A 24,745-nucleotide genomic window follows, 5' to 3' on the forward strand; every position below is an offset into this window, starting at 1 on the left:
CCATTTGCATGCCTGCCTAGGACCACCTCCCAAACACACATCTTGGCACGGATGCCGCTGACTCTCCTCCTTTCAAGGCTTTGCATAAAACTCACTTCCTTGGAGAGATGCTTGCTGAAATCCTTTCTGAAGTAGATTAACCAAGTAGCTTCCTCTTGTTAATTTCAATATCTTCCTGGTTTCCATCAAAGCAACAATCAAATGTATAAAGTTTCCAGTCACATGTAATTCTTTGTGGTCTGTTTCCCTCAACTATATTGAAAGATCCACAGGGTAGCAGACATATTTACCTTACTTATCATTGTTTTCTTAGCATATAACTAAGAATTTAACCATTTGATGAAAGAATGGATGACTATATGAAAATGACTGAATGGATAAATAAATGAAATAAAATGGCACAAGGAGGAGATGCATCTGATATCCAGCTGTAGGAGACAGAGGTTGGTATCCGTGTACAAGAGGTATAAGGAAACCTCTACTTTGCAGAGAAAATGGAACATCAGTTATGAAAACTGAAAACCCAAGGCTCTTTCCACGACTTCTTTTCCAGCTACTGGATTTCTCTTGCCCCAGTACAAGCACAAACCTAGTGTTTAGACCTTTTGTACCAAGAGAAAACAAGAAGGATATAAACTTTCCAGCCATAATAAAATATCTCCTTCCTCATTCTTCCTGATAGGAGCCATGACAGGGAGTTCCACTGGCCTCTGAGCACTGTTTCTGTGTGTAAAAAAACCCCGTCCTTGTGTCTAAGTGCTCTATGATTCACACTTTCACTCTGTATTCATACTTGCACCGTAACAGTGTCCATCTGCTGGTGGCACAGAACTACACTTCTTCATTTTGAACAGGATGCACCTACCAGCATCATGGCCCTTTGCCAAAACTTGTTAATGCCCACATCTGTATTTTTATGAATCAGGTCCTAAAAATTTACATATGTTTCCAATCTAAAAAGACTTCTTCCTTTCTCAGTGGTCTAAGAAATAAATGTGATCTTGTGTTCTATGTCTGCTCAATTATGAGAGTTCATAGTAAAAGCTCAAACATTCAAATGTCAAGGCAGGTGTGGCACTAGATCTCATAAGGTGCCTAGATTTGGTCCCTTGTTGCCCCACCTCATTGAATGTTCATGAAACAAAGGGCCTCTTGGAGGTCCAAGGAAAGTACTTCCATTCAGTAGAAATGAAGGGTTATTTGCTGACATAAATGATTGCCACATCAAGTGGATTTTCCTGAAGGAAAGTAATGAAGAATTAAGCAACTGCTTTTTAGACAGAAAATGCAGTAAGGGCTCCAGGAGCACATTTTCACAATCAAAAGTACGGGGCGAGAGGACAATGATTGAACACACATTACAGGGATGCCCATGAGGGCAACAACTTGCTGGAAATGTGACCTGTGGAGTCTCTGCAAGAAAACCACAAAATAAGGCAAGCCAAAGGTAAATTTTAGGCATAAGAAAAGTAGGAGTGGGGAGGAGCCAGCAGGGAGGGTAGAGAGAAGTTGGAGGCAGAATATAGGAATATATTTTGGATCCAAGCTGCACCAATTACATAATTTGTACAACCCAGTGCAAAATAAAAAATGATTAAGAACGACAGTGACAGCAGAGCGTTAAAGCAAGAGTGGAGTCCTAAGGTTGGGGTTCTGTGGACTATATAGGTCACATGCTGATAAGGCTGGGCTGGAGGATGAGGTTTATAGAGGGAAAGCCTGACTCTAGGGGCTGTCGAAACCCTTTAGAAAAGAAACTTTCTCCAGTTCACTTTGCTCTCAGAAAACACCACCCTTGAATGATCACAGTGAGACAAATAAATCATGCCTGGGCTAGTGTCTGGAAGTGGCAAAAAAAGGAGGAGCTGTCAGGGCTGTTATGTTAATTCCAATTTGTTGTAATATTTGGAGCGACTTTTCCCAAATTATGATTCATTTCAGCACCAAACACCAGATTCAAGTCAGAGACTTCTGATGCTATTCTGAGCATATTACTGATGGCTAGTAAAATAACTTCTTGTAATATTTCTTTTATAAGGGCCATAAATCAAAATATTCAAAACAGTTAATTTTTAATGTGCCACTATTATCCATCTTTAGTTATAAATTTAATGTCTCCTTAGGCCCCACAGATTGTAATATGACTCAAAACATGCAACGGCTGTTTGAAAATGGAAGGCTCCCCCAGTATCTCATTATTTAAATCCTTAAGATATGGTTTTAAAAGCCTGAGGATATCTGAGCAAACTTGTTTAAAGGAGTCATAAAGAAAGATAAGTAGTTTTCCTCAGAAGTCTATAAAATTTATTATAACATATTAAAGCAGGATTATATATTGACTAATTTTCAGAAGACATTTGTTTTCTGGGGTACATGGTGCTTGGGAAATTCATGAAAGAATAAAGGGGGTAGGGGCTTAACACTGTTGTCTCCATTTGCCTTGAGCAAAGCAAGGTTTTCTATGAGCCTTGGCCCCAGTTCCACCCTGAGGATGACAACTTGGGTCCTATCTTAGGGGATGGCAGGGTGGATGTCATGAATCTTGTGAAAGAGCAATAAAATCTTTACTATTCAGGAGGAGACATAAATAGAGCCCAGCACCCCAGCACTTATGATGGTAGAAGAAAGAGCTTCATGGAAGAGCCCCAAGTAGGACTTACTCTTTCTTCTCAAGGCCACCCCAAACTCATAGAACCTTCCTTTGCCTACCTGTTCCATGCACGCTGTGGGCAGGTTTCACACGTTTGCTTTTTAACCTTGTAAAACCTTTATTCCTTATTTAATGTTATTGTAGGTCAGTTGACACATGCATTAACTTTTCTGCACAAGTAAATGTGATGTTTCCCTTAAAGTTTTTCCTACATAGGGAGAGAGTCTTTCAGATAGGACCTTAGGAATTTTTCTGGTTTCCCCACCTCTTCACACTGACAAGCTTCCCTCTGGAAACACTCTGTATCTGGAAGAGTTAATTCCAGTGCTGTTTTCCCCTTTACCCAGGAAAGCAGGAAGAGGAGAGATAGATAGTCTGATGTGACCAAGAAACAGATTCTACTGGCAGCAAATGGATCCAGGAGGTGTTACATCTTTACTACGCAGAAGGATGTTGTATTTGAAAATCTGCCACCGTGTATTCCCACACAGCACCAGAGAAAGCCATATGAACCACCGGTGGGACCTGCAACAGGTTTAACTAAGCAGTGAAACACACCAACAAAACTGTCACTTATGGGCAAAACATACCAGTTATTGTTTTAAAATTCGCCCGAAGCACCGCTACCATGTAATATGAAGGCAAGACTTGGGAAAGGGCATATCTGCTAAGTTATCCCCCAGAATTGCCTCTCTAATCACAGACATTTGTGACATTTCACATTTGTCCCAGAAAAAGAACCACGTATTGAGTTCTTTTTGACCATACAAAATCACCATGGCACACAATTGACCACATTCCTTGTTCTGAACAAAATGTCATATACAGTATCATCAGTTCAACAGCATATTCTATGGAACCATAGGTATTCAACTCTGGGGAGTTAATGACTTGTTAAACAACCTGCAGTATCCTGCAGAGGTGTGATTCATGGCAGCAAGGCTCTAGGATTCAATGTTCCATTTATAACCATGTGGCAATTACATGTGCCACTGTTCAATTATAATGCAGATAATACAGAAATAAAAGGTAGGTTGTTAATGGCTAAAAATCATCCTTTAAAAGAGCAGACCCTCTAAAAAAATGCAATGTGCAAAATTTATAATTTACAAGTTCCATAGAAGCACAATTGTAAAAAAAAAAAAAAAAAAAAAAGCAACAGGTATAAGGCCACTAACCTGCCAATACTGAGATTTCTATTCTAATTCATTTAAAGAGATACAGTTACCCATTCACCATCACTATGCCTTGATCCTTGTGTTTTCTTCAAAACTGCCATAGAAGAGATAGTACAATCCATCAAATGGGCTTCTTAGAGATGACAGTTTCAGCTCCATGAAGGTATACAGTTTTATTTTCCTTGCCAAACATGTGACAGAACCAGGACATGAGAGTCACAACACCACACTGGTATATCTGGTAAAAGCAAGCAGTTGGCTGAAAACCGCTACTGGAGAATAGTGACAATTTCTGAGTCCACAATCATGCCTTGAAAAGTGTGTATAAATCCTAGCAAGGGCATAGTTTATGTCTTAAATAACACAGAAACATTTGAATCGTGCTCAACCCGGCCCCAACACGGCAGAGCAATAATGTGGTTGTGGGGAGGGGTAGTAGGAAGGAGGGGTCTCTTGGGGGTGGTCACAGAACACAGAAGCAGGGCACAGTCACAAACATCAGCGAACACAATTGAACACACATACAATACAACACCAGAATGCAATTTTTAAAAGAAAAATGATATAAAAGATGGTTTCTCACCCCTCAAAACAAAACTGGAACTTTGGTTTACAGGCCCGGCTATGCCCATATGCCCTCCTCGTCATCCTGTGGCCGGCCCGGGTAGGGAGGTGCACGGAGAGGAGGGGAGCACCGGAATGAAAGAAGAGAAGGTTAGTTACACCGTGATGCACTGGAAAGGCACACTGATCTTCACTTTGTTTTTTAATCTTAAAGAGTGAGGAAAAAAAAAATCTATAGTAACTTAAGTTCCACATCACTGACTTGTCAAATACATAACTCAGTTTTGTATCTATGGCAACCCCCACACAAAACATTCCACCCACCCAGCTCTGACTCTGTGTCAAGATTGGATTAGAAGATTAAAATTAGTCTACATTAGCAGATGATTATATTTTTGGAAAGCATGCAATCTGAATTGCATATGCCTAAGGAGTAGATTAAACCTTTTAAGTAAGCAGAGAAGTAATTATAGTAATCAAATACCCTTAATTTCTCTTAAGCTTAGAGTATCAATAAAGGCTGAAGAAGAATTAAAAAAAAAAAAACAAAAAAACTCCATCTCCTTGGGTGGAACAAACTTTTGTAGCATGCAATAATTCACGTTGGTTATTTCACAAAGGCTCAAACATGCTGTGATCTTCTTGATTTGTCAGGTTCTGTTTGCTCTCAGCATAAAAGAGGATGTACACGCCATGGAATGATTATACATTTGCATGGAATGATTATACATTTGCAATCAAATAAGTTTCAAAGAGAAGAGAGTAAACTTTCAATTCAGTAGAATGCTTGTAGAAAGAGAGTTTTGTTTAACTTAAGAATTGTGCTCAACTATGGATAAACTGAAACTTATTTGGTCTGAATTCTTGTTGTTGAAAATGTTTCCAGAATGGCTCTGGCCACTTTCCTCACTTAGTGAAGTGGCCAATAGGCAGAAAAATTGAATCTTTGGAGACAGAAGTAAATCTACCATTCCAAGGTCATGTTTTGAACAAGAATTCTCACTTTTTACTGCAGGACTAAAACAAAGTGTGGAAGACTGAGTGGTTCATATCTTGGTCTCACACATAATTTGGGAGCTGTGTCCCTTAATAAATCCCCAATGAAATCAGGTTTTGCCATGATTTGCTTCTTTGTTTTGAAAACTAGGAACAGGAAAAAAAAAAACTTGGATCATTTTCTCACCATTTGGACTCTTATTGCATAAGTTGTTGTAATATTTGTTTGAATCATATAAAAATGCCAATATTTCACCATTTTTGACCTAGAAAAACAGCAATATAGTTCAGTCTAATCTTGCCAACAGGCTAAGGTGATTTTCATCAACTCAAACATTCAGATCTGTGGCCTTTGAAGTGAGTTTTCATATAATTTGTTTTCTTTGTATTTCCATGTATTTTATTTTATGCATTTAAAAATATTCTGAGAAGAGGACCAGGGTTTACCAGATTCCCAAGGGGATCTATGTCCCATATAGGGTTAACAATCCCTGACTGATTTGAGTCTATCAAGTGATTTGCACAGAGTCTGAATTGGACAACTCAGTGTGAACTTGCACTGACAGTTTAGATAGGGATATTCTGGCAAAAAAAATAAGGTACAACTGATCATTTTAGCTGGGTCTTCTCTTGTAAAATTTATCTGTGCTTATTAATCATTACACAATCTAGCAATTGCTCCTGGCAATAAACTTCTCTTTTCCCTACATAACTTGAGAAATACTATTTTTATATTCATTAAACTTCCTCCCGGGTTCCTGTAGAAAAGCAAAGTTGATGTCCCTTTTTATGCTAATGAAGAAGGAAAGTCAAGTCAAGGGACCCCCAGGCATCCACAAATGGGTTTCAAGGGGTCTAGCCACTCCTTGAAATTCAAAGAAGAATGTTGTGGGTATGTGTGTAAGTATATTTCTCTGGATGGAAGCCCTAGCATTCATTATAACATTTTTGAGCCTCAAAGTCACTGCCATAGGGAAACTCTAGGCACAGAGCGATGCTATGATTTGTCAGTCACAAAACAAAATAGGAGGTTTCCCTAAAATGCAGCCCACAGCCCCTGTTGACCGCTTAGTCTAAATGACTGTAAAATCACTTTCCTTGCAGGGAAGTTTATTTCATTTTGCATTTAAAACCCCAAACATGTATACATTTAGTTTGTTTCAAATCCATTCATGGAGGGTTTTACATTTTAAAGAAGAAAGAAAAAAGGAAAGCCACTGCCACCAAAATCTACCACTATTTTCTTAACAGTGAAATGTGGTCTAATGCAAATCACTTTTAGCAAATTAAATATATTAAAAAGTGGTAATTAATTATGATTGAAACAGACAGGAGTTGTAGGTTGAAAATATACACTGCCAATATCACTACTGTGCCTCGTCCACCATAGGAATAAAAAGGAGCTCCCAGATGTCCAGGGTTATTAAAAACCAGATGTTGAGATCGACGTCTTGTATGCTGGTGAATAAAGTAAAGAAATATGACAGTCCAATATAAACTTTGCTAACATTTAACATGGCAGAAATGTGGATAAATTCCTTTAGTGAACTCAGAATATTATGCATTTTTTTCAGGTTTTTTTGTTTTTAAAGTTGAAAGTTTTTAACTGAAAATAGAAGGGGAGGTGGTGGCCATTTCTGGTCTCTCTAATCTTCAAAGCTTAAACATGAATTGACCCTAATCACCAAGTGATCTGGGTCAGAGTGAGTGTCCGCTTGGGGAATAAAAAACAAAAATGCAGGAGCTAATCAGAGGGGGAGCTCCAAGTACTTCCAAACGTTCACAGCTGTCTGACTCCTGCACTGCCTACATCTTTGTATGCAAATATTAATTTGTTCAGCAACCTTACTGCACAGAAATGTAAATTTGGGAGCCAAAAAATAAGAAACAGATAAATGTCACTTGAACCCTAACTTCATGCCAAGTTATTTAGAAATTCTTGGGACTTTCAAAATGCATCTATCAGGTCTGGGAGAGTCTGTTTCCTTGTTTCTCTGTTTCCAAATCTACTTTGCATTGGCTTTTCTGGATGTCGCCTGGTGTTTGCTCCCTCGCGTGTCCTTCTTGAGTGATTGCTATGCCAGGAGCTGCCAAAATATCTGGATGGGAAGAAAGCCTCTATTCCATCAGTCCTCTGTGTACTTTTTTCCACAGCATCTGGGGATGGGAATATCCAAGGTGGGCTACAGACCAGAGCACAGTGACCATAAAACACAGCAAATTTGGAAGAGCTGGGAGGCTTAGCTATCAAATAACCTCAGGATGAATCTATAGCTCCAGAGATTATATGGGGTCTCGATGGAAATCCTGCAGTACCAGATGCTGGGCCCTAATGGGATTCTCTAAATACTAAGATAAAACAAAATTCCTCACTGGATGGGCCGCTCACAGGGCTATGTTGATGACAAGATCTAAGGACAAAGGAACGAGCCATCATTGACAAGACAGGTGACTTCCTTTTGCTGGGGGGGAGGCATTTGTTAGCCCCAGCAAAGAAGCTCTGGGAAGGAACTCTATAATATGACATGATAAATGGCCCAGTGTAAACTTTTAGTTGGTCTCTATTTTCAAGTATTGGCTACAACCAGCAAGCAAGCCCTAGCTTATCACTGAATAGTTTTTCAAAAACACCTGCAATTAGAATTAACAGTTAGCTTTTTTTCTTGAAATTGGAGGACTAGGTCCCTAAAGGGGACCTTACTGTCACACCTATCCTAACTGAAAATGAGAGCAAAATTATGGAAGCATCACTTTCAAATCAGCCCACTGCCTCTGTGAGAATTCAGCTAGCTGTCTCTGCCAGAAAGTTCACCTTGGCTCTCTTGAGGGAAGGGATGCAAAGAGATTGTCCTGATTCTAACAGGGTCTGGTGTATACAGTCACCAGACCTATCCCTACCCTACTTCAGTACATGCCTTCTCTGAACTTTCTGGAAACATCAAGCCCAAAGATTCTGCAAACTTTGGCTGCACAAGTCCTGGAAGCAGGACTAGAGTATGGGATTTATGATGTGCCCTGTGTCTGGGTTCAACCAAAGCAACTCTTCTTGGCATTTCCAACTACGGGCTTGGCCAGAGCCAGGGAAGACAAACACATGTGTAAAGGAAACCTATGGGTATGAATCTGGAAAACAGGGACACCTAGCCTTGTCAGAGCACTAGTAAGTTTATTCTCAGGGTCAAGTCCATATCTTCTCTCTGGAGACCTTCCATCCATGCCTCTCACCTTCCCTGCCTGTGGATGGATGTCTCTATTCAGGTGATGGGGTCAGGAATGCCTGTAAACTCTTACATGATCTGTATTTGTTATAGCCTGTATCTGTTACATTTGCAGACCCCAAAGAAGAAGAGAGTCCTATCTAGGTTCAGATACCTTCTTTGTGCCCTGTTACAATATAAATGTTAGCTTATTTCCGACCTGGACTAGAAATGAGCCCGCAGGTATTAGCACCTGTTCAAGGTTTGAGCAAGGCCGCTTTCTGTGTTTCTTCACTGAGTCTCCCCACAGCCCCATGACACAGGCTTGGGGAGGCTTCGTGCAGATATGGAAAGGAAGTCTCAGGAAAAAAGATCAGGTAGCTCACCACAGGACACCTGGCTAGGAGCTGTGGAGCCAGGGTCAAATTCCAGTCTGCCTGACCACAAAGGTATACCCTTCTGACATGTGAACTCTGAAGCCACAGAAAGAAGAGCTCATGTTGACCCCAAAGCCATTTGTTGGTTCTGCTTTTCTCAGCTCTGAAGTACTTTGGACTTTGTACTGCCCTCTTTGCGAGCTATTGAAGGCCCTGGTTGGAGTGGGATGGCACAACTTAGATATGGTCTCTCTGGTTCTTCAAAGAAAGAGAACCTCACATGCACACAGTACCTGTCCCTTAAATGGGCTTATATCAGCAGCACCCCAACAAATTTCAAGGTCCCTAAGGGGAAAAGGAGAGCCTTCACTCACTTCATATGGCCTCACAATGTCTCAAATGTGGGAATTTGACAAATTATTTCCAAATGAGTAAGTATATAGGATCAGTTTCTTTCTTTTCTGAATGACTCAACTCCTCTGAGACAGAAGGCTGCCTAGATTCCAGAGTTTCTTAGAGTTGCCAAGATTGTGTTTACTTGTTTCTCCCAAGAATGGCTCTTTCCTCCTTTGCACTACACCAGCCACTTTCCTGGTTTATTCTTCCAAACCCAGTTGGTGAAAGCTGACTGTCACTGGCTGAGCGGGAACTTGAAAGGAGAGGTTAGTACTTTAAAAGACACACCAGGGTATTCCTCAAGGGAGAGGCAGAGACTAGAAGCCTGTGCTGTCTGGGGTGGTTCTTCTCAGCAACTTCAACTCACAGGGATACCCTGAGGAGGGCAACTATCTGAGTCCTTTGCTAAGCCATCAAAAAACATTACAGAATTTGGCGAGGGGCAGTGGTTGGCTTTCTCCTTCACTTCTAATGAAGTATCTTCAGGCATTTTCTTGATTTGGCGGGGGGGAGGGGGGGGGGGAGGCTTCATCGTGGGGCAACCTGAAGAAACTAGTTTTCTATTTCCTTTAAGCAAAAGTAATTCTGACAAACCAGTCTTTTGTACATGGCACCAGATCTCTCAGCTGAAAGATGCAAGATACCCAGCTGTAGATGGAAATACTGGAAGGCTCTACGTTGGCCAACAATATTGTTTCAGAGCCCAAAGTCAACATCTGTTAAAAACTGAGCCACTGCCAGATAGTCATAAAAAAGGGGTGAGGGTGGAGACAGGCTTTATATTTGCTCCCTCATCCATCAGTCATTAACACTTGGCTTTGTTAAATACAGTGAAAACTGTGTTTTTAACACGATTCTGGTTCTGCTATTTTCTGGCTAGTGGGCAACCAAATCCCCTAGTTTCTTGACTTGTCATTTCTTCAGCTGCCTCAAAAAGAAAATGGGATCATATCCTGACCCTGACACTTCACAGGGTGCCGACTGAATTAAATTGGAGAATGTAAATTAAACCACTTTGTAGATGTTACAAATATATACGAGTATAACTAGGCACACCATCCCTGTTGTTAGCATCTGATAAGTTTACTGCTGTTGCAACAAATTATTTGACATTGCACTAAGGCCAAAGGCCAAAGGGTAGGTGTCAAAAGGACCTGATAGTGTATAAAACCATCCGCACATTTTAGCATCTCAGGGGGTGTTCACAGCTGGAGGCTAATCAGATCATTCATTCATATAGGGATGCTGAAACAATTTTTAAAGTGCTATTGTTGTATAAGTAAGGTAGTTTTCAGAATGTGTGCGTGTGCCCTATAAGTTTAAAAGATGTTTCCAATTCTCCTTCCTCTGCTGTTCCCTTATCTTCAGGGTGCTGCAAGTGCCTGGTGTGTGTAAGTCAAACGTGATCCTTATGACATCAGTTCAAGAAAAAAAGAGAAGCAATGGTGTTTAGCAACAGAAAATGGATTTCCCGGCTTCCAGACATTTCAAGGTTGGCCACCTCCTTTCAATGGGGGAGCCTAAGGGCTGCCTCTTAGACAAATGTGACTGGATTAAAGCAGCAAGTTGAAAAGGAATCAACCCTCCAATGTTGCCAAGATGAGTTACATCTACAAGCTGGGGAGTGCAGGCTGTGTCTGAAAACCCCTGTTGACTCAAAGGATACTGCAACAAATCTTTTAATGAAACCCTAATACTGCAAACAAGATTTAAAACTAAGAGGAATCAGTAAAAGGGGGGATGAAAACTTTACCCCAAATAGAGTAAGACTGAAATCTTCCACAGGCTCAAATCTTCTGTAAGGAAAAATCCTTTTCTAACAGGAGGATCCTGCCGCATTAAGCAGCTCTGCCTTTTTCCCAGGCGTGAAGACACTGCCTGGCAAGGTTTACCAAATCGTGCCCTCATGTGCTTACATGTCAGGAATTAACATCACACCCAGATTAAAGAGCATTGGTGACAACCTGCTCATCTGCAAAGCTAGCTTCCCAGGGGCTGTCACCCTGCCTCCCTTGCTCTCCTGTGGCTTGTGATGGTTGGGTGAGCTCACAACTGCTGGAGGAGGAAGGAGCCGTTAAATGCTCTCCCAGCAATGGTGCAGAGGTTTGTCCTCATGTCCCTTTTTACCTGTGGCCTCACAGAGACCCTGGCAGGGTCATTCTAGAGCTTCTGCTCTTAAAAACAAGCAAACACATAAGCCGCCACATTTATGTCCCAATGGTGAGAAACCACACATTCCTCCTGACTTGTGTTTCAGTAGCTTTGGGGATTTTTCATCGTCTTTGAGGGATAAAGAAAAAAGTGACATCGGAGCCATCTTTCTATTTCGTCTACTTGAAAAAACCTGCTGGGTTTTAAGCAGCATCTTCCAATCCACTGGTGATAAAAGGAGTACCAGCAAAGAGGCAAATAATCACAAGAAAAAAAAAAGAATTTGTGAAAAAAAATATGTGTGGTGGTGGATGTTGACTAAACTTACTGTGCTAATCACTTCACAATACATACCTATATCAAATTATTATGTTATACGCCCCAAACAAATATAATGTTAAATGTGTTATACCTCAGTTTTTAATTTCTAAAAAGAAAAGAGACAAGTGGCTCACAAAATTTATTTCAAAATGCATCTTTGGCTCTGTGACGGGACCAGCCCAAGAGTGGGAATGGTCGAAATCTCTGAACCCTTCTCCCAACCAATAAACATCAGTCCAACAAGAGTCTTCTTCATGGGGTTTTGAATTTGAAGGTTTCATCCCTAGATGAAACCAAAACCCAACGCTTTGTCCAAGAAGTGGGCCATGAAATTAGGTCTGCAAAGTAAAAAACCTGATTGTTTCTTATTCAGACTGGCTTCAGGTATACTAACTTGAATGGGAAACCAATAATAAAAACCTAACATATGTAACTTTTCTTATTAGGTTACTGTCACGAGGAACTCAAAATTTCTATTTTTCTCCATTGTTCTGTAACTATACTTTAGTAAGCTCTGATACATGGTAGTTAATTTTTCTTCTATGTAGGAAACATGAAAACCTATTTACACACACGTATATATGTATATATAATGTAGATTCAAACATGTACTCAGGGGAAGTTAGGGAGAGAAATTTCTAGTTAAACATGATCTTGAGAAATTCTTCCATATGTGGAAAAGTCCTCAGTTCGTCTGACATATAGCGATACATACATATATACACACAGGACACTATGTATACATTTATCCCACATTCATTTAACCTCAAAACATAAAATAAATTCTTTTTTTCCTCCCTAAGCAAAAGCTAGGAATAACAACTCTATATACAGAATCCATCTTCGGAGGGCAACAGAGTAAGTTAAACCCCTTGTCTGTTTGTTAGAATTCAAAGGGCTGCACTTTGGCTAATCTGTTGGTGAAAGTACAAGGCAAAAGCAGGGGCATCAATCACAAACCCCATCCACCATTTCCCAGAGAGGGGCTGTGGGCAAGGGGGGGAATCCAAGGGCCTTGCGTTGGCTTTTTGAGAAGTAATAGGGCCTGGGGAGGGGCTGCCGTGACAGCTTCATTCTCCTGGTGGACAATGAGATTCCACCAACTCCTTATTGACCAAACATGAAATGCAGGCCTCTGGGACGAGGAGGCACTGGAGGAGGGGGAGAGCAGAGGGCTTTTACCACACATGTCTGGGGCTAAGAAATACCTGGGATTTAGAAATGTTGTCACTGGCCTCTGGCCACTACCCTCAATGAGGACCTAATTGTAGGGATGGTTAGCAATTCCTACATGAAGGCTCTGCAGGACACTGACTAATTCTATCTGAGAGCGGGTACCCAAGGCTCAGGTGTGTGCAGCATGGACAGAGGTGGGAGGACAGGAGGGCAAGAATGCTGTTTTTATTTTGAGCTAACTCTACCTTATGGCTTTTTTGTCTGTAAGAAGAGGGAAGAGGGGAGATGTTTGGAGACAAGAAATCTCAAAACCAAGGTAGCAAGGGTTATAGCCTCTGTGAAGCAGAGTACAGGTACAGTCAACATGGGTGGGACCACTAAGATCATTTCATTACATCCTAAAATATAATCTGTATATCTGTCCCATATATACAGCTTGAAAAGAAGGCCACATCTAGTTCTGGGTTCTTTAGTGACCAAGTTATTTGATAGCTTATGAGAAAATGACAAGTGTCTAAAGTAAAATTCTATGAGAATTTTCAGCAGAAAATTGAAGTGGACATTCAGTGTTCTGAATTGTGTTCAGTCGTACGAACTCAAGTCTTGGCTGAGAGCTAACATGTACCAGGACCACACAGTATCCAGGGGCAACAGAGAAAGAACCACAGTTCACTATTTACATTTGCAGATAAATTTTGGAAATTGCTAAGTGGAGTGAGCAATATTTAGGACTAAGGCAACCAATTTTCAGGGAACAGATTAACAGAGTGTACACCCTAAAGTTAAGGATGCAAAATGGAAAAACCAGCTTCTGCCACAGTAAGATCACTATCTTAAAATGTGCCCAGAGTCCTGGCAGATCTGGTAGCAGCCCCTGGCCCACTGAAGCATCCTATGCTTTGCTCTGGAAACCAGAGCCTTTCCCCTGCCTTGCCCCAGGTCCTTGCATGTGCAGAGATCCATAAGTGAGTAAGCAAGGGAATGTGGGTCCTGGCAGTGCCCTGCTAAGGGCCCTCTTTAACCCAGAACAATTCCCCTCCCTCTCTGTACCATGCTCTCCACTGCTTGAGGGTCTCACTGTGGTAATTCCGTGGCAGCGGGAGAGTTGTAGAAAGCTAGGGTAATTCCCTGGCACAGGGACAGCAAGAATAAAGAGTAAACGGGAACAGGTGAAAGGGGAGGAAATGAAAAGATAAAGGCACATAACAGAAGAATGGAAATAAAGACAATGGGGGCTGGAGGGAATGGAAACAGAGCTGATGAAATGACATTTTATTTCAAGTTTGGAAATTAAATTTAAAAAGGATAAAATTTACCGTAATTCAGTGGGAAAAAGGAACAAGAGCACATTTGTACTCTAGAAAAAGCTGATGTTATAGGCATGCAACCGTATTTAATATACGTGGTTGCATAAATACATCCATACTGACAGCCAAAGAGGTTTGCCACCAATGTACAGCAGTCAGAGACTCAGGACCTCATTGTAGGCCTGCTGATTGTCAGGTGTGTGACTCTAAATAATTAACAACATCCCTGAGCTCCAGCTTCTTTACATGTACAATGGGGATACTTTCATCTGCACTTCCCATTTTCCAAAGGTACCAAGGGAATAATTCCTTCAACAGACATTTATTGAGTGCCTACTATGGGTCAGGCAGGTGTGAATATGCTTTGCAATACATAACAAAGAGTATGAATGGAACGTGCAATTCAACCACATTTTTCCATAATAATTTAAGAAGTATTATGTTTCCATGCTCTTGAACTCTGTAGCTTTCCTTTTAGAAGTAGGATTTCCATAAGTAAAATGTGAAATTTAAATTTTAAATTGGTCTTCAAAGTAGTCAAAAGTCCTTGAGCTTCCCAACTCCTGTGTGTGAGGGAGAGAGAAGAAAGGCAAGTTCTGGGCTTGGAAAGTGGCCATATATTCTGAGGTTTCCAGACCAGAAATGTTTAAGATTTTACTATTTAGGCTCCTACAAATGAGAATCAGAGTGAGACTCTTTAACAAATGGAAGCATATTTTGCACACACAAAAAAATAGTGTGATCTAGGTCCTTAAAGATACAATGCCCAACCTAAGAGCCAGGCACAGGAATGTGAGTTCTGGATGCCAAAGGGCAGCCTGAACAAGGCCTGGCATTTTGAGGTGGCTGGAGTGTGGAGTTCACTCTGATGATTTTCTGCATACCTGGAAGCCACTAGAAGGAGATTAATAAAATACGATTTTTTTGTAGGACAATAAAAATCATACGGTGTTTAGAAAAGTAGTAAAAAGACTTGACATAATTGACATGGCAAAGAAAGACAGTACTTATAGAAAATAACAGATACTGATGACAGGTACATAGGGCATTTAGGAGAAGTTGAGCTTCCACTTAGCTTTTCTAAAATCAGTCTTGGTAACCCCACTAAAAATAAAATCACAAATGTGGTTCCAGTCTGTCCCATTTATTCTTCGGTCCTTGTTGTTTCTCAAAGCTTATCAGTAGCTTATTGTACCCCCTTGTGCCCACTTCTTGGTTTGAAAACTTCCTAAGGCATTATTACTGAAAAGTGTCTGAATGATCTACTTGGACATTTTCAGTGGCTATGGCCATAATGGGGACAGGCCACCAGTTACCACCTACTCCTTTCTTGGGTAGGGCTCTAGGCTATTTATTGCACTGGTACACCCTACTGACTTATGTGATCTCTAAATTGTCCCTTCCCCTCATAACACTCATTTTCAATTCCTGAAGGGCTGTGTATTTATGATTATCCTTGTTTTCCTGGATCCTCACCCTTATAATGATTCCTTTAGTTCAGATCTACTGGGTTATTGGTGGGATAACTCATCCTCAGACATTATAGTCTTTATAAAGGTATCCCAAGAAATGAATGAAAGAGGCACTCTCATTTTCTGGTATGCAGAGCACAGCAGAAATTGCCTCAAAACTCCACCTTCTGATGAAAAACCCTGCTGGAAACTGGATCACTTATGTTTTAAACCGGGTAGTCTGTTTCTTCACCTGATACTCTGAGAACAGTATTTTTCAGAGCACAGATGTTACTAGAAAAGAAAAGAAAAAAAATTCTATGATCAAATAAGTCTGGGAAATGCTGGATTAAATAAAATTGGAGAGCTTTCTTTCTTATATGACTTTGTAGATCCTTTGATCTGCTAATTGCACCAAGACTCTCTAAAATTGAGTTATAATATGCAGCATTTTCCCAAAATTCTCTGCTCACTGAATCTTTGTTTCAAGACTTTCCTCCTGGGACTAATGTTCCAAAGGTTACTTTGGGAAATGTTCGTCTAGACTTAAAACCCTTGGATTCAGTTTCTCCTGAGGAGAAAGCAAAATCATTGTGAAGGAGAAAGGAATGGGGAAGAAATGGAAAAAGAATCTAATTCTGCAAGTACCGAGCAATACTTAAATTGAATTTCCTAAGGAAAAATGAATTTCTCTGGAAAAGTAGCAAAGTGACTGGTTTTCTTATATTTCTCTATTTTCATGTGTTTTGATCTTTTTATAAAGCTCAAGAGACAATGGCAACATTTTGTAGCCTCTCTTACAGAAGACACTGTTGGTCAATTCTCAGGCCACAGGAAACTCACGGCTGGAATATTCTCAGGAACAGAATCAGGAATTGCTTGGAAGAGACCTCTCCCCTTTAAGTCGCTTCAGTTAACATGGGTACATCATGGACATTTAGTTTAAATTTTATCTAAATCAATCATTGTTCAGACTCTTACACTGCCACTTTCTCCCGAGATATACCTCCACTCCACACATATTAGTATATATGTTTGCACAATTTTGAATAGAGTTTGTAATCATCTAGGAAAGACTTCCAAGCCTTCAGATGACTGTTACATTGTGGAACTTAGTTTACAACAACCCATATTTTGGTATATAAGCTGTTGGTGATTATAGCTGAGAGCATGGTTGTCCTAGACCTGGGACTCCTAGTCAAAAAGATCACCAGCCCAGAGGATGTTGCCATCTCCATCATTGGAGTCAACCTACTCATGCCAGGTCTTCTTAGTCAACTCTCTTTTCTAATTGAAAGAGTATATCAAGGAAGCCTTATATTTTTGCTGACTCCAATTTAAAACCACAAAGTTATCCTTCTGGTCAAGGGTATCACTTTCAAGGTGAACTTCACTGAAGAGTTAATTCCTAAGTCATGGGCCCTTCGTTAAATCATAACTACCTTTTAAATGGTAGGTTCTGATTGATATGATCCAGAAAAAAACCGAAAGAGACATCTGATAACCTAGATTTTTGTCTTCAGACTAGACAGCAAACTCCCTGAAGGCAGGGGTTCTGTCTTGTCCCTCATGTTCTTTCCCAAGGCCAGTGTAGAGGCTGGCATGGAATATGTGTTCCAAGTATTAGCTGAGCAAGCAAATAATCAGAAGCAGGGCCCAACCTAGTCAGTCCACTACCTCCACCCCCCAGTGAGGGCTTGGGTTTCTCATTTGTAGAAGAGGTTATCTGCCTCTATGTCCATGGGTCACTTAGAGTGGTCACTGAGATGAAGGATGTGAGAGTGGAAGACCATCACCATCTTCCTAACAGTAGCGATGACAAAGCTCCTGATGACACATCTTAGCCAGACACACCTTGAGGGATGCTAACTCTTCTGGAAAGGGCATTGCCCCAGAGCAATGACTTCTGCCCTATGACAACCTCTACTGTTTGTTGGTGGACAAACATAACAGGGTCAACCAAGCTGGCGAGACCTCTATTTTGTGATTAAAGATCTCTGGAAAAACAGCAGGAGACTGGCTTTTGTGAGAAATATCGTTCACAAAGGAGATAAATTTGATCTGGTATCCGGTTTCTAGCAGGACATATTAGCATATGTGTCTCTGTGATGAAACAAGCCTGTTTGTTACCTCAGCAGGTCTTTGTGTGACTCACTCCCCTAATTTGGCTCCAAATCCTTCTTTCTGCCTTATGGTGCTCTCTTTTCCTCTCTCTGGGGGAAAGCCCAGGGTGGCCTTCTAGCACCAATGAAACCTCACACTTACCCCTTCTGGGAGCAGGTCAAGGAGCAAAGGGCAGTATGGAAAAAGGCAGGGACCAAGAATAAGAATGAAGATGTTTAATTAGTAGGATGTCAGGTATACTAGGTTGGGTGACTGGTGGTAGGGATGGCAAGGGATGAGAATTGAAAAAATAAAGCTAAATCAAAGCAAAACCACAGGCATACAAGATAATGACATGAAATTTATCTCTCTCTGTATACTTTGCTGATTGCCCAATTAAGAACCATTTTTGAGAGCTAATAACATGAACTGGTGCCTTTCTGCACTTGGCTTCAGAAATCTAGATGTCCTATAAGAACATCTGCAGTGTTGAGGACTCTGAGGGCAAATGCTTCCGGGTAAAAGGGTAGGGCCAAGCTGGGGTGGGGGCAGAGGGCCTCCTGGTTGGAGCTACTTCACTGCATAGCTCCAGGGAGCTCTTCTTATGTAGCATGCCATATAAATGGCTCCCCCGGAGTTGTACTCCTGGTAAAACATCTTGGAGACTTAGCAATCTTAACTTCTCCTTTGGGATGTTAGTGACATGAGATGAAAAGGAAACAGAGCCGTCCGGAAAAAAAAAAAAAAAAGTTGTAGAGGCATAATAAGCACCTCCTCCTCCAACAAATAGTTAAACCGCTCTTCACACAGGTAATTCCAATAAGCCCTCCCCCTTCACATATCCAGAAACATATAACAAAGGCATTCATACTTATCCAGATGATTCTATTCCATTACCTATGGCCCCATCGCTCTTGAAATTTATTGTGTAAGTTACACTAGGATTACACACACAAGAAGCTCAGAATACCATAAAGGAGAAAATACTATTAATATTTTTTTATTAATATATAACCTGCTAGTTTGCATTTAATTTCATAATGTCCATGAAATTCACCTTCAGGAGTTTTAATCCTAAACACTGTAAATAGTTTTTATATTTGCTGGGTGAATGCAAATATCATGGAAGACCACAGGAGATTTTTGTTTTTGTCAATCCTTCTTTTAACTTGCTTTGCTTAGTCAAGGGAGAAGATAGGGTCCAAATCAAATAAACCAGACCCTTTGACTTCACCAGCTAAAATGCAAGCAAAACTGATTTCTCTTCATGTTGTTTTACCCCACAGTTAATTTGTATCACTAAGGAATTTTCTAGGAAAGTACTCAGCAAACTCAAGGCTTCTCTGGTTGCCAAGCTCATGGAAACGAAGTGCTTTCTCTTAAAACTCTGAAAGAGACATTCCAAAGTAACCCACCATTAGATACTGAGCCAGCAATAGACTTCATATCTATGAAAATAGAAAGGAGGGGAGGAAAGAAAATGCATAACATAAACAAGAACAGACAAAACCTTAAAGAGGAAGGAGAAAGGAAAACATTTAGACTCCTTGAGTGATGGAAATAAATACCAAAGCTATTAGTTTCAGTTCAAAGGACATATCACTTTATGCTGTTTATTATTTCTTGAGGATTATTTATTTTATCTTAAAATATCCAAAGGGTAAAAGGGGTCCTGGAGGTAAGCGGCAGTGAAACTGACCTGGTCGGGAGAGGGCCTGTGATTGGAATGTTGTGGCCTCCCAGGAGATCGGTGGTGGTGGTGGTGGTGATGGTGGTGGTAATGGTGGTGGTCCTCATCATAGTTGTCTGCCATCAGCTTCATTCTGTTCTGGGTCTGCACAGAACAAAAACCAGAGAAGATTCCATCAGGAGCTGGAAGACCAGCCAAAAAGACACAGGGCAAAATTACAGCACCTATAGGGCTCCTTTTGTTCCTGATCTAGAAGTTTTCATTTTTAGTCAAATTGAAACTTAATAAAGAATGCACCATGCCATTTGGTAAAAGAGCTTGGACCTACATTAGATGTAAGTGCACTTCCCCCTATGTGATTTAAAAGGGGGAAAAAAGCGGATATATACCTGAAGGTGCTTTGTTTTACATTATCAAGCGATCAGACAGGTCCAGAGTAAGCTTACAATCACAAACTGCCAACAATCACATCCTACATCCTAGAGCAAGCGAGAGAAGGAAGCCCTGGATGAAAAGATGGGAAAGGGCTGGGCAGAGACACAGAACTACAGACATGTGATGGTCTTACAAGACAAGCCAGAGGAATCCACTCAAAAGCTGCCAAATGCAAAAATAGTGATGGAGATGCTATGATGGCTTCTAGGGAAAGCTCTCTATGGACAATTTAATTGATAGTGCTTTTTGGGGAAATTGAGCAAAAGGAGCAAAGTTGATGTAGAAGAGCTGACCACTGCAATTTATGCCCCACTATGTTTGTCACACGAGGCACCTAGGTGTCATGGTTTCAATTCCCAGGACATACAATTGTACCATTTTATTATGTAGGGCAAGAAACAGACCAGCAATGAATTGACCTAGCAGGGTCATAGAACCTAGAAAAATGCCTAAAGACCATGGAAAAAGGCAGATAAAAATATCCAGCCCAGAAAGCCAGGAAATGTAGAGACTACACGTGTGTATTTGGAGATAAGACTGTCTGTATTCAAGCCCCACTCTATGTCTTTGCTGGTTATGTGGTCTTTTGAGAGTTAACTATTTGTAAGCTTCAATTTCCTCAACTATAAATTGGAGTAATGGTGTCTCCCTCCATGAGGTCACTGTGAGGAGCAAGGGATACAATGGGCTTCAAGTGTCAGTTATGTGATCCATAATAGGCTTACAGTAAAAAATCAAATGCCATTATTACTAATATTTTTGCCATTGTTGACAGTAAGAAACCTCTCCTTCTTATACATGGTATGTCCTCAGCCTGTGGTACCTCCCCCAGCCACCTTCCCTCACCTCTTCCTTCTGTGTCTGGCTAATTCACAATTTTTTCTCTAGGAGCCTTTTCCTGAACCCATCCCTGATGCCAGGACATGTGCGTCTCCTGCTTATCATCACTCTGTAACCTCAGATCTACCTGTCCAGCTGTCGGTAGACTTGAGGCTGTTTCTTTCCCCTGTCTCTCCCCAGAATCTAGCACCGGGCCTAGTAGATGTAAATACACTGTGCATGTTGCTGCAACGAGGGACTGAAAGAAAGAAGAGCCAGGATTTTGAGGGATGCTGCCATCCTAGAGGTGACTGCACACTTGTTTTTAGCCAGGGAAGGTCACTGAGAGTTGAGGACATCTCAGGAGTTGTCATAACAATCCCACTGGTGGCTTGAGATGATAGCGAACCATCAGCACTTCAGGAGAGCTAGAAATCAAAGGCAGAGCCTCCAACTGGCTGGAATTTTATTAGGTAATATAAATAATACTTTGATAACAATTCTGGACCTAATATAGTGTATTCTTGTAGCATGTTTCATGTACAATCTAACTGATCCTCAAAACTTTCCTGGGAGGAATTATTACTATCCTCACTTGCAGCTAGAAAATCAAGACAGAGATTTCAGCCCCCAGAGTCTCATTTTTACATAGAACATAAAGATTTCCTGGGTCTTCCAATTCTCAATATCTAGCCTTTGCTCTTTGCCATGCTACTAGCAGAAAAGACAAATAGCTAATCAAGCAGAAACAGCTTTCCCATAGATGCTTTGGTTCTGTTAAGTTTTGGAAACACTTCATATCCCAGTTCTATCTGCCAGTGGATATCTCATGATTTACTCACCCCATTTTGAAAAATGTGTATGATATCTGAAAGTCCTCACAGTGGGTGTAACAAAATGCATGTGTATGGTTAAAAACAATAAAAATAGAGGGAAAAGTCCACCTAACAATTAAATAAAAAATCCCAGGCAATCTTTGGCAGCTGATAGCAATTTCACCCTTCTCCTGTCCACTTAAAGTGTCAGAAGACCCAATGGGCAAGTTACAGCTTGTGAGAAAGAGCAGGTCAGTGGAGCTGTTGCTGACCAAGTACTGAGAGTCCCCTCATTCGGCCTGCCCTCCTACAAGTGATTCTCAAATACAGTGTTCACGCCTGAAATTCACTCCAGTATTGTTAGGAACCTGTACTTTTGAACTCATGAACTAATAAATCTGAAATTGTTTCTTCTAACAGAATTCTGAGAGCCTGAAGGGAGCTGTAAGACCTGCCACGGTCAAGGAGGAAGGGGCTCACCCAAGAATGAGCGATGAAGCCTAAATGAACAAATAATAACTCTGCTATTGTAAACATCATAATGTCCTTATCCTTTGGGGAAGCTCCTGTGATTTTATGAGATTATTTTCTTACTAGCAACAAGCCTAAAGTTTCCTACCTTTGAACTGTATCCCATAAAAGAATGTACAAGCTAAACAAGATGCTATATGCAGTCCTAAATGTGTCTGCTGAAATGAGGTGTTGGAGAATAGGCATGTCATGGGATAAAGACTGTAAATGAATGATGTCATCTTTCCAATTTGGTGCTGAAATATAAATAAACCATGTTGTTCATGTGAATACCAGATCTGGGGGAAATGTACACAGAGCAATTGTGAGCGGAAGAGGCTTCTTTTGATTAGTCTGGAATGGAAGAGAAGAGTGTGAACCAGAGATGAATAATGAGAATTTGGCTTGATACTCTAGACCATTTTTATTTATCTTGCTTGTAACATATCCCCTAAACTGTGACCGATTTCTTACAGGCTGGATGCTAGTTTTCCCGTCTATAAAAAAAGTTTGACCAATTCTACTCACTTAATTGTCAAACTGAAAATGGATCTCTTTTATTTTTTTTTATGTTCATTTATTTATTTTTGAGAGAGACAGAGACAGTGTGAGTGGGGGAGGGGCAGAGAGAGAGGGAGAGAGAGAATCCCAAGTAGGCTCCATGCTGCCAGCACAGAGCCCAATGTGGGGCTCAAACTCATGAAACTGTGAGATTGTGACCTGAGCCCAAACCAAGAGTCGGATGCTTAACTCTCTGAGCCACCCAGGTGCCCCTCTTTTGATTTTTTAAAAAAATCTATATTACCTATCCTCATCTCCGCCCAATTATATTGGCTTCCTAACATACCAAGAATGGTCTAGAAGGGTGAAAAGACATGAATAAATCTCCCTTGAAGATCGATGGAAGAAAAACTATAGAAAATTGTAACAAAGATAGCATGTGTTCAAAGAACTCTAGACACGCTTACCAGGTGACTCCATGTGCAATGGTTCATATCCCTGCAGTCGACAGATACACAAGGTGCCCACCACAAAGCCTTAAATAGCAGTTCTTCTGGGCAGTCATAACTGGAATCTCAGGAAAATCAATACAGAGTTAGAGAGAGGGAGAGCTTTCCACAGCACTGCACTTGGGAACTCGTGGACTCATTTAGCAATGCACCGAGGCCCATTTTTATTTCCTTTTCAGTGTCTACCAAACTGCTGACCTGACACGTTTGCCTTTGGCTAACTGTGTTATATTCATTTTACTATATTATGTCATGACTGCTGAGACAGATCTAATCAGATTTTATTTTCCACTTCCTCTTTCTTCCAGGCGCCACCTTATTTCTCTAGGGCGAAAGACTCCTCTAACAGCTCTCCCGCTGCACTCTTGCCTCCCACTGAACACAATCCATAGCTGGAGTGACATCAGATCCCTGTTAGTCCCTGGATTCAAGCTCCTCAGAGACTCCCCACTGCCCTCAGGAAAAGAGCCCCAGCTCCTCCACAGCTTACAAAGCTCTTGGGCGGTAACTGCTTGCTGTTCATTTCCAACCTCACCTCTTGGGATCCGTATCCCCAGCCCTGGGATGTGCCATTCACAGTTCCAGTCATGCTCTTCATTCTCCCTCCCTTCACCTGAGTTATACCCGTTAATTCTTCTGGCCTTAGCTTTAACACCATCACCTCCAGGAACGCCTCCCCCGAGCCTGCCACAGAAGGGATTCGGTTCTCTTCCACTGCCTTCCCTGGGATCATGTAGCCACCTCCAAGCTCCTTTCCATTATAGCACTTATCCCAATGAATGGTAAATAATCATGTGCCATCTTGGCTTTCTCCATCACTAGGTTAAAATTCTCTTGAGGAAAGCACTACATCTGAATCCTTGTACTTACCACCTGGCACAGAGTTTGGTGCATATGTAGTAAATAAATGTGTGTCAGATAAATGTATGGATGTATGAAGGAATGAATAAAATGGGTGTAGACGATTCTGGAACAGATGAAAGGGAAAAGTGTACACTTAGCTTCTACGATGAGCCAGCTGAGTATATAAATCTTCATGTGATAGTTTAATTCTTCCTATTGTGTATTTGTTTTTGATTGCTGTTCTTGGGAATGGGAGCACAAGTTAGTATAGTTTTGGAGATGTTGGAAAAGCTGAATTGGTTTTCTTCAAGATATATTCCATTCTTTAGTAAAATGGACCCAGTGAAATACTCCGTGTCCCTGGTTAACTTACCTCATTAAGAATAAAAGGATTGGGGGTGTTATGGGATTCATTTCCTTACTATCCCCTAGCCTTTAGAAGAGCAGGAGTCTTTAGAATACTTTTGTTAGTACCAAAAGTCAACCATGGAAAACTGAAACTTTATCCATTAACTAAAATCCCTGATGAACACCATCTGTGAAAAGGTGCCATATACTCCATCTCTTTGACATTTCTGAAGAGTTTATCCAAGGAGCTCTTGAAACAAAATGAAAATCCTTGATTGACTAGTAATAGACTCAATAGCTTAATGGCAATATGTAGCTATAAAAGTGTAATATTAAAACTGCCTTTAAAAATATTTTAGCAAGGTGGCAATAATGAACTATGCTTTGATCAGTCATCTGGATCAAGTT

General features: G+C 40.9%; 1 protein-coding gene across 16 annotated transcripts in view; it reads right to left on the bottom strand.

Annotated features, from left to right (window-relative positions):
• The window catches only part of ERC2 (ELKS/RAB6-interacting/CAST family member 2), a 926,312-nt gene that overhangs the window by 164,998 nt on the left and 736,569 nt on the right, over nucleotides 1-24,745 (bottom strand). For 13 of the 16 annotated variants that reach the window (XR_008420534.1, XR_008420535.1, XM_053898033.1 and 10 more), the window contains one exon: nucleotides 19,567-19,701. Coding sequence is in view for 12 of the 16 variants with exons in the window: in XM_053898033.1 (XP_053754008.1) it covers nucleotides 19,567-19,701 (135 nt within the window). In the remaining 4 variants the exon portion in view is untranslated. Of the gene's footprint in view, nucleotides 1-4,411; nucleotides 4,478-19,566; nucleotides 19,702-24,745 lie in introns of all 16 variants that reach the window. The other 3 variants (XR_008420536.1, XR_008420537.1, XM_053898035.1) reach the window with 1 other exon arrangement.

The sequence above is a fragment of the Panthera pardus genome, unplaced genomic scaffold (assembly GCF_024362965.1).
Source record: "Panthera pardus isolate Hobbes unplaced genomic scaffold, ASM2436296v1 HiC_scaffold_8, whole genome shotgun sequence".
Classification (NCBI taxonomy): Eukaryota; Metazoa; Chordata; class Mammalia; order Carnivora; family Felidae; genus Panthera; species Panthera pardus.